The sequence below is a fragment of the Bombus fervidus genome, chromosome 4 (assembly GCF_041682495.2).
Source record: "Bombus fervidus isolate BK054 chromosome 4, iyBomFerv1, whole genome shotgun sequence".
Classification (NCBI taxonomy): domain Eukaryota; kingdom Metazoa; phylum Arthropoda; class Insecta; order Hymenoptera; family Apidae; genus Bombus; species Bombus fervidus.
Window position 1 is genome coordinate 6,244,404 of NC_091520.1, and position 10,572 is coordinate 6,254,975.

The window sequence follows — 10,572 nt, forward strand, 5'->3', positions numbered from 1 at the left end:
CTACATAGATATTTAATGAAATGACGAAACGTCGAATAACTGGCACGAGATGAACAAGCATGTCGGTGCCTCGGGTGATCGTTACCGTCGTCATCATCTCCCGATCTCTGCCATCGGCTGTGACATCAAGGCCGCGTCTGCGGTAATTTATCATAACAAGAGCTTTAAATTCGTGATGCGACAAGAAAAGACGCGAACAATACGAAGATCGAAAAGGAAGAACAGAAACGAACAGGTTTCGATGTATGAGACAAAGAAAGGAAAAAATGGTAGAGTAACAGCCTGACCAGGGTCAACCACGACGCTAAGACGCATCTCTTACCAATCCTCCACCCGAGGTCCTCGATCCCCTCCTGTCCTCCACTTCCCTCACTGTCTTTCACCCCACAACTCGCTCCCCTCCCACGTTCACCAAGAAGTCTTGCCTACCTGGTAGCATCCTCTTGCACTCGCGCGAGGACTTTCTCCGAAAGACAGTTAACTATATAAGCGAGATCGACGATGTTTGAGGCACGTTAGACGAAATCTTACGGATGCGTCGAGCAGGCCACATCGCCTCCGCGCCTCTAGCTCACAGTTGATTCTATTTCTTCGTCCTATTTCCTACGTTACACACGTGAGCGTATCGAGAAGTCCTCTCGGGGTATAAGTTCGTGCATGTGAATCGGCTTCGGCTGTATCTTGAAGCTACGTCAACCACTCGTCAGGGATCATGAGGCCCGCGAAAACATGGGCTCCCCTGGCAGCGACCGTGCTCGCTACGGCCCTGCTCTTACAACCTATCTACGCCGAGGGTAAGAATACTTAGAAAAATTTGATACCTACGCGAAGAAAGTAAGAATATCCAGAACAATTAAACGAGATCAATATTTTTGTTACGTAGAATTACGAATACTCGGCTAAGAATATCCATTAAAAGTAAAATATAACGCGACATTTAACAAAGTGTCGAGCTATATTAGTTCCCAAATTCGAGATAACTTCAGTCGACGTAAAAGTTGGTAATTTCCAAGTGGCAACATTGAAAAACTATGTCACGTTGAAACAATCGGTTCAACTATACTTCTCTGGCTGTACACTAGTTACGATCTGAAAAAGTCTCGTAAAAATAAACCCGATTTACGATTAAAAATCGTAGTCGCGAAGCGAAAGTATAATAGTCGACGCGTTTTATTACCCTTCGAAACTACTTGACGGAAAACGTGCCGAAGCGCGTAGAAAGTTGAAAGCCACGAAAAAGAACTAGAAAGTTTAAAAAATTGACAGAAAGCGACATACATGATAGCACGATGCTTCTGATTAGCGTATACGTAGCGGAACTATCACTTTGCACTGATTGAACCAGGTGAAAGATACATTACACACGATCGCGCTGCTCTAGGTTTCTCCTCGTGGACGAACATCCTGCGTTTGCTGATGAATGAAAATTGGACGTGAAATTGAAAAATTAGCACGCGGAAAAAAATAGAAATCGTCGTCGCTGCTTCGAGCAACTGGGAATGAAATATTCAAAGGACGAAGCGCTGTGAATTATCGATACGGCTCATCGACGATGTCGCACGTACTAGTAAGCTAATGTGAAAATTGAACCGATATCTCGCCATCTGACACACTTCTTCTATGGTTACGAACGAATATAAACCGTTTCGATAAAATCAAATATTCCGCACCGGGCCATTTCAAAATTAGATTCGTCTTTTAATCGATCGGATAAAGAGAAGAGACTTTTCAACGCGACATTAAACAAATTATACTTGCATATATGTATAAACGGTATATATGCACATATTTATGTGTGTATATACAGACATATATCTTACATAAATACATACATGTATACATATTTATATTGTATATAGTACAATATAATTATGTATACATTATATAGATATTGTACAGTATTGCACAGTATATAGATATTGTACACAAGATGATAGGAAAAAAACTCGATAAACATATTTCTGTCCCTTGATCTTTACGTCGCTCTATAACTAAGAAGAAATATTTTAACGTAAGATAGCTATCAGTGAAGGGAATCTGTTTTGTAGAAACCAAATAATATTTCACATACAATGATATTTTAATATCTTTCAGCAATTGAATATTCTAACAAGTAATATTTTAAAAATTACGTAAAGCGTGGAAAGGTACACGTTAAGCTGCAAAATTGAATAGAAGAACAATTTCGGGATCAATTGATTAATTTTATTAGGTCTTGAAAATTTTATCGGTACATTAATCTGAATTTTAATTAAATTTCCCATCTTTTTCTTCCAACAGTCTTCATATAATTTTCGCAATAAAGAACTTGTATTTCTCATCTACGGCAAGATTCAGGAAATATTGTGTCATTATGTAGCCGTGATAAAATATAGAACAGGAAACTTTAATAGTTCCTCGTTTTGTTTTTACGAAATCAAAGAGGTCGATATAATTTCTATTTTGATATCGCAAGCAATATAATCATTATAATTAAAAGTAATACACAAGACAAGCAATTTTCTGAATAGGAATTGTTACAATCTACTTGCGATTTTGTTGCAATCTATTTTGTAGTTTATTTTATCGAAGAAATCTTAAATTATGTTTAATGAATAGTAATCACGTAAGTACTTCCGCGCTAGCTGAATTAAGTATTAAAATTTCACTTTACGTAAGAAACTATTTATTATGCAATTACTTTTGAGAAATTGAAATTACACGGAATGGTAAAAATTATTTTGATTTACATTCGTTTTAATATACAAGAATTACATTCGTCTTGTAAGAAGATTAACTGAGAATGAATTTTGTAACAAAAGTGCCTAAGAGTAAAAATTATTTAAGTCTAAATTAGTTAAAGTACGAAACAAACTTTCCAGTGAAAACCAGCGTGAAATATTTTGTTGTTATTCGCAGAAAAAGTACTCGATGAAAGGCACCGTTTCACTTATTTTATGACACGGCCTGAAAATAAGATTATAGTTCTTAAATAGCGAAATAAGTCATTAAGTGAACCTTGAATATTCAATTACGAATATTCTTCCGGCAATGCTCTGTCAGGCAATAAAACAATAAAGGACAGTAGGAGAAGTTCAATCACGAACTTGATTAAAGACAATGTGAACAGATCGTGGCTCTTAACCTCGACAATTTCAAAGGTAGTGGTATCTCAGCAGATTCGCCGAGAAGGTTGTAGATGAGTTTAGAGAACACTGTATGAAGTTGTAAACTACGATCACACGACATAGTTAACAAGGCGAAGTCATTTAGAGATCTCCCACACTTTTACCGATTAATGACAAAGATAAGAACAAAAAGACACAAGGGGAATCATGATCTTGTTAACGTTGTAATGTAACGTATGTAATAGAAATTTCGGAACCTACAAAGAAGACAGGACTTTTGATCTAACTTCCTCCGTACAGTTGCAATATTTATACATGTAGTTATAAGAAGAAAATACAAAGGAATAATTGCATAAAAATAATAGGAAAATATACCATTTGTAACGTGATATAACGAAATTCACATATTAAACAGAACTCAGATCAGCAAAATCTTCCGATAGAAACAAAATAAGAAATACTCGTACAAACAAATTTAACAATATATTTGCGACTGTATCTACCAAATATGTTTACGATATCAGTGCAACATGTTGCAAATATTAATATATTTAAATCTTATTTTACTAAAAACTAAAACAACGGCGTGAAACTACCTGATGATCTGCTTGAAGGTCGTGCGTACAAGTTGAGAACTCCTGGTGTGAAGAAACGTTTATTTACAGCTCCAATTTCGGGTAGCTACTTACCACCATCAACAAGCTATGGGACACCGAACTTAGGAGGAGGTGGCCCATCATCCACCTACGGTGCACCGTCCGGTGGTGGTGGAGGTGGCGGCGGCGGTGGTGGCGGTCGTCCTTCCTCGAACTATGGAGCACCATCCAGTAGCTATGGAGCACCATCCAGCACCTATGGCGCTCCATCCGGAGGAAGACCATCTAGCACCTACGGAGCACCTTCCAACGGTGGTGGCAGACCATCTTCGACCTATGGTGCACCATCAGGTGGCGGAAGACCGTCTAGCACTTATGGCGCTCCTGGAGGCGGCACCGGCTTCGGCGGTGGATTGTCGTCGAGCTATGGCGCACCATCGCGTGGATCATCGATATCCGCTAGTTACTCAGCACCTATTTCTGGAGGTGGTGGAGTCTCCACCAGCTATGGCGCGCCTACTGGAGGCGGCGGTGGCGGCGGATACTCGAGACCATCTTCTACTTACGGTACACCTAGCACCGGTGGTGGCAGTTTCGGAGGGTAAAATATTTTTTTTACGATATTTTTTTCATACTCAAGTAGTTCTAAGTGAATTAGGATTAAATCGTTTCCAACGAGCACAGCACGTATTGCACACATTAATCCTACTGCGGTTCCTCAGCTTCTCTAGTATTCAAATCTCATTCTTATTTCAAACGAAATGGATTCGTACCATTTTATGAGAAATTGTAGCGCAATATCAAACGAAAAATTCATGCCTGTCAATTACGATTCTTTCCTATATTCTTTAAATTTGGAAAGAATGCAATTCCATCGGAAATAATCGAAAGAACGCAGCAGACTCGAGAAAGTTAGCGAAACCAGCCTGTTTTTAACTTATATCTAGAAATTTATTCTAAAACTTTCTTTCTCCTTTTCATTGTATATAATTCCATGTACATACATGTTTATCGAGAAACTTTGACAATCACTAATCGAAATGTTGGAATCGTTACCGGGTCTAGTTCCGGTGGATATTCTGGAGGCGGTGGTGGTTACTCTGGAAGCGGAGGTGGCTACTCTGGAGGTGGAAACGGAGGATATTCCGGTGGTGGTGGCTACTCCGGCGGCGGTGGAAACGGTGGATACTCTGGCGGAGGTGGAAACGGAGGCTACTCTGGCGGAGGTGGAAACGGAGGTTATTCCGGCGGAGGTGGAAACGGTGGCTATTCCGGCGGAGGTGGAAACGGTGGCTATTCCGGCGGTGGTGGCTACTCTGGAGGTGGCGGAGGTGGTTACTCTGGAGGAGGCGGCGGTGGCTACTCTGGAGGAGGTGGTAACGGAGGTTATTCCGGAGGTGGTGGCTACTCCGGTGGCGGTGGTGGCGGTGGCTACTCCGGCGGCGGAGGTGGTCAAAGTTACGCCAGCAACGGAGGCTACCAATATTAATCGGAAGAAGTTTTCATCTCGCGCGACGACCTTCGACCATGTTTCACCAATCATCAACCACCATCGAACGGGCCAAAAGAATTTTAACACATCGACATCCTCCATGTTACGATTCAGACAGAAGAAACTCATTCCAAACGTTGATCTTATCCAGACCAATGGAACATCTGCCGATGAAACGAAAAGGAAGGAAGCGGAATCGGAGGTCATTCTCGCGAACCTAAAATCATCGCCCAAGTATTCAGGATCCGTATTAAAAGTTTAACAGTAACGCGGTAACGGCCGCTGCCTTGCGAGAACTTCAGTGTGTATCGTAGCAGGCGTATTTCTGAAAGCAAACGGAAGAAAAGGAATACGAGAAACTTAAAAGATTCAGCACGCTTTTGCTTACCTCTCTTCCTATTTGCTCTTAGGAAGCCGTCCGCTGATAATACTTACCATCGCATCGAATCGAAAGGAGCGAATATCGTACGCACGAGAGTCTTTGAAAGAGGCAGACAAATTGGAAAGAAAGGAAGAAAGAGACACGAAGATGAATTCGTTCCTCGTTCAGAGCCTGTAACTTATTTATTTTGTAAAAATGCTTTTTGTACTAATAAAGCCGCTACGCTGGAAAAAGAAACGTAATCACAGATGGAAGTTCATTGCGACACGACCTACCCTTTGTAGCTAGAATAAAAACCAGCGACTATACATATACGTAAGGCGATTGAGCTCGTCGTAGGGTTAGTTGGACGACGTAGTCGGTCGGTCGATTTATCGATTCCCTAACTCGAATACCGGGAAGGCATGAATAAGTAAGAGTTCTTTCTATTTCTGTCGTAACCTAGCTAAAAACGCGTATCGATATCGGGACCTACGGCTCCTACGTTGATTCGCTCAAATTATAACGGAATGTGTCCTGACCTATTTGCCACTCCCTTTCTGCAATGGATATTCAACGTCAGGTAATGACCACGTTCCTCAAGAATAATTGTTAGCCTCGTTTCTTCAAAAAACGAAGGTCTCCTCTTTAAAATCTGTTCAGAGAAGCGAAGACGATGAATTTAATTCGCTACTGGAGATGCTTACGCATTTATGGGAGATTCAAAGGCATAAAAGTGCAAAGAATGCGTATATACAAAAATATACGAAATATGCAAAATATTCATCTAACGAGTAATACAAATCTCCGAGTAGGTTTCATTTCTCCAATTGGGTTCATAGAAATATAAATTTTCATATATCCGCGATGTATTAACCCTTGGACTACGGCAGACTTTGAGACATACCAGGCGTACCATACGGTAGGAGTTCTGTCGCGACTTACACCAAGAACAGTGAAATTTTTTGTTAGGCTTACATTTCTCAGGAACTATATTGAAATAATTAAAACACTGAATTCCGTTACATAAAAGCAATATCGTTTATTCATTCGTATTCTCATTTATTCGAACTCACTTGTTTCCACAAAATCAGAAATATGAATTATTCGTTATTTCACGTTTGAATGTACTTTTCCTGACCTTTTTCTTATCCCAATATTTCATTTCAAGAATATAAAAAAAATAACTGAAAAATAAACATATTTAAATAATATATGACTAACGGAATATGTAATTGTCGAATTAGCATTCACTTACATCTGGTTCAAGCGAGATTCGCTGAAATTATGGTCGATAAAATTTTCCGAGCGCCTATAAGTGCCTACAGTATCATAAGAGCAATTCTTTTAAGCGCCTTTAGGCGCCTGTAGTATCACAAGTGCAAATCTAATAAGCGCCTTTAGGCGCCAACATTAGTCAAGGGGTTAACCGGGTTAACGACTGTTAATCAAAGTGAAAGTTTTTGAAGCAACGTAGCACTTTCAATTTCGTGTTTACGTAGCCGTAAATGCAATTCTTTACGACTCTTATTTTGCTGCTGGGGATAATTATTAAAATGACAACTCTGACATTTTCGTACACTTTTTATTTTTAACATTTACGATCAACATCGCGTTCAATTTCTCAATTATACACGTATAATATGTCGTATAATACAGTATCGGTAACGCTTTCGTAATACATATACATAGATATGCTCTTACGGGGTAAGTCGGGCATTTTTCTTTGTTTTTACACATAATAATACTCTATGATAGGTAGGCGTCCCAGGCTTGCGAGATAGGACGAAAGTTACAATAACATTAGATACGCGATTCCGTTTCAAAGCAGGTGAGTAGTTATGGAACATTGCGTTTCCGTAACGCTGCGTATTATTATAGTAACGAGTTCTCATCACTAGCTCGATTGAACCTTTCGTTTCGCGTTCGGCGTTCAGGCAGCCCATCGTTCGCACATTTCTTCTTTGTTTTTTAATTTGTTCGCGATACACGCGAGCCCTCGTTTCTCTTCTCCTCCGGCCAGATCACTGGATAGTACAACCGAAATTAAAGAGAAATTAAGGAGACACTCGTCGCTCGCAAAAAATGAAGAGAGTCTCCCTAATTCTGTGGAGTTACGAAACCATCGATCTCTTTTTGCGAGAGGATAACCACACTATATATATATATATATATATATATATATATATATATATATATATATATATATATAATACGTATATATACATGTCTTATATATTTTTTTTTATCATGTTTTTCCCCTTCTTACGTACTTCCTTACCTTACACGCTAGTGTACCTAATATATGTATGTATAACGTAGAGCACGCATCATGATATGTATAGATTTTCCGTTACATCGTTGATTACAATGCATGGTATTTGATATGTACGTGACAGTGGCTGTCTCATAATTAACATGTACGCCACTAGAAATACATCGGATCTTATCATATAGATTTATCTACGCAACAATATTCATTCGCAAATAGCGGGATTCTCCTTCTTTCTCCTTACACGGTATGTCGTTTTGATGGAACAGAGTGAATTAACGAACCAAGATATGCTATGAATTATTACATTAACCTGTCGTCTCAAACGAGATCCTTTTTATATAATTTATACGATCAGAAATTCAGCTTCTATCGAGAATCGAGATGATATACAGTAACTATTACAAATCATAAAAAATAACTTTGCCTATCGTATCATTACTGGCGATGAAATAATATAGGCAATTCTGAATGTGTAATTCGTATTCTTCCTCACTTGAAGTATCTTCGGTTTTGCGTTGCGGCGTACGTATCTCATTGACAGCATAAAATCTTTCAACGATGAGCCAGCATGATACCAAGCAAACTCATTGAACCCGAAATTCTTTTTTCCTTTTGCTGTTTCTCGCCTAATTGTTCTTTCAATATGAGCTACGTGCAATTCCGATCATCCGCAAAAGACGTTTTACGATCGTCTAATTCTGTTTCTGGTTGTAAAAAGGAGATAGCGAAAAGAACGCGGTTACCAGCTACAAAGTGGCCACACTGGCGATATAATAACGATAATTCCGTTCTCTGTTGTTTGCGAGTAGCTTGACTTAACCAGCCAACTCATCGCGGACTTAATAGCCGAGTGAAAGTCTTCTGTCTGTTGACAGCAACCGAATGAAAACACACAGAAGATACGTCTGTGTATACATCGTGATGCACAGGAAACATTCTCTTCCCTCTGTCATTTGTCTAGATGTAATTTCACCACCGTTGGTCGTGCAAAGACGCCTCGCTTAACGAGCGGCTACATCTTCTACGCCAGCGTACGCTTAAAAGCTATTTCCGTACGGAACTAACGTCCTTATTTTTTTATACCGTTACCTCGCGATTAAGAAGATGCTTCCTAAGATCTGACAGGTTAAATGAATAATCCGCGTGTGACTTTTAACCCTGTGGTTGGTATGGCAAAACGACCACATTCTAATGATTGAATACCCCTAGTTGGGAAGGAGGATGGTAAACGATAACGATGGATGAGAGTTTGCTTATTTCCAACGATGATTCGTGTCTACTTTAAAACAATTGCGTAGAACTGCTACGATTTCATTGTGTGCGTTATTCGCTTGAGTCGCGTAAAATGATTGCGATCGACTGTGACGACCAATGAGAAGGTTCGGGACAAGCGTCGAAAGAGCCTGGACGTTCGCGTGACAGGTAAAAAAACTCGCACACGCTTCATTTCGCAAAAAAAAGTTAATTCTCGCGCGCGTCTTTGTAGATGTAACGATCATACTTTTGTCCATGAATATTCATTACCAAAAACGGTAAATGAGAAACTCATTAAGAGGTTCCGCTTATGTTTCTCTTCAATTACGTTCACCGTTCATCGTCCAACGAAACTTTCGACCGTCAAAGAAGGATATTCAGGGACGTGGGAAAACATTGTGAAATTCGGAGACTGAGTAGGAATTACTCGCTTAACAATTATACACACACCGTTTTCTCTCGATTTCTCTTACATTTTTTTTTTTTTTGTTTTTCTTTTGGCGATAAAGAATGGGATGAGCAACTATAACGAGCAATAATTCTACTACATAGGCATTACCGTGTGGCCTTCGTGAACAACGTAACAGCTACGTTAAACAATAACCTACTCGATAAATCAATCATCAAAATTAACAACAGTGGCGATAATTCGCATCAGCAACATTAAAAACTACGACTTTAATCTTCGTGTGTGTGTGTGTGTGTGTGTGTGTGTGTGTGTTTGTGCATATGTATACATGCGGCGAGAAATCTGATTTTTTTTCTCTTCTGTTCGATACTGCTAATTCATTCGCAATTCATTTTAATACCGATAATGTTAATTATATTATACATTTTATATATATATGTATATATACTATATAATAAACACAACGAATCTGTGCTACGACCGATTTGTGTACACGATCATCCGTTCACTCACGCATCATGTTCGATCATTAGTTTATTCGTTTATGTCGTTTATGGACGTTTAGAAATGAGTTAGTACAAAGACGTGGGTTAATCGGTACAATAGTTATACAAGAACTTTTAATCGGTATGATATTTATCGAATCGAATATTTTATTTTTTAAGTTCGATTGATGTCTTTTAATAATTACGATGTCGATATTTACGATTTCCTAATTTTTGTATCGCGTTTATAGTTTTACGATTCATTGCGCGTATCAGACGAACGTAAGAATTTTATAAAAATCGGCAATTTATCGAGGCAAAGTTTTATCGAACCCTTCGATCTAACTCCGAGGCCAGTCGTACATCGAATAAATAAACAAAAACTGTGGTTTCGAATGTGTCGAATATAACATCGGTGAATATGCATCGTTCAGTTGAGATTTACATGCCTTCAAATCACTATTATCGATGCAAAAGAAAAATTCGAGTTGACTGACCCCGGTAGCCTCAACGCGTGAGTCACGAAAAATCTCGAGGAGTTCTACGAGCGGCTACGTGACATGCTACTTTATAACGCCTAACTCCGTTTCGTT

The 10,572-nt window shown here is 39.2% G+C and overlaps 1 protein-coding gene across 2 annotated transcripts; it reads left to right on the plus strand.

Annotated features, from left to right (window-relative positions):
- Positions 1 to 495: 495 nt before the first annotated feature.
- Positions 496 to 5,819, plus strand: LOC139987001 (uncharacterized). 2 transcript variants are annotated; one of them, XM_072002820.2, is made up of 3 exons: positions 496 to 794; positions 3,773 to 4,304; positions 4,769 to 5,201. In XM_072002820.2, the coding sequence occupies exons 1-3, from the start codon at positions 713 to 715 to the stop codon at positions 5,190 to 5,192; spliced, it is 1,038 nt and encodes a 345-aa protein (XP_071858921.1). In that variant the 5' UTR covers positions 496 to 712; the 3' UTR covers positions 5,193 to 5,201. The 2 variants fall into 2 exon arrangements, with proteins under 2 accessions (XP_071858921.1, XP_073967809.1); XM_074111708.1 differs by lacking the exon at positions 496 to 794 and having other exon boundaries at positions 3,779 to 4,304; positions 4,769 to 5,819.
- The last annotated feature ends 4,753 nt before the right edge of the window (positions 5,820 to 10,572 follow it).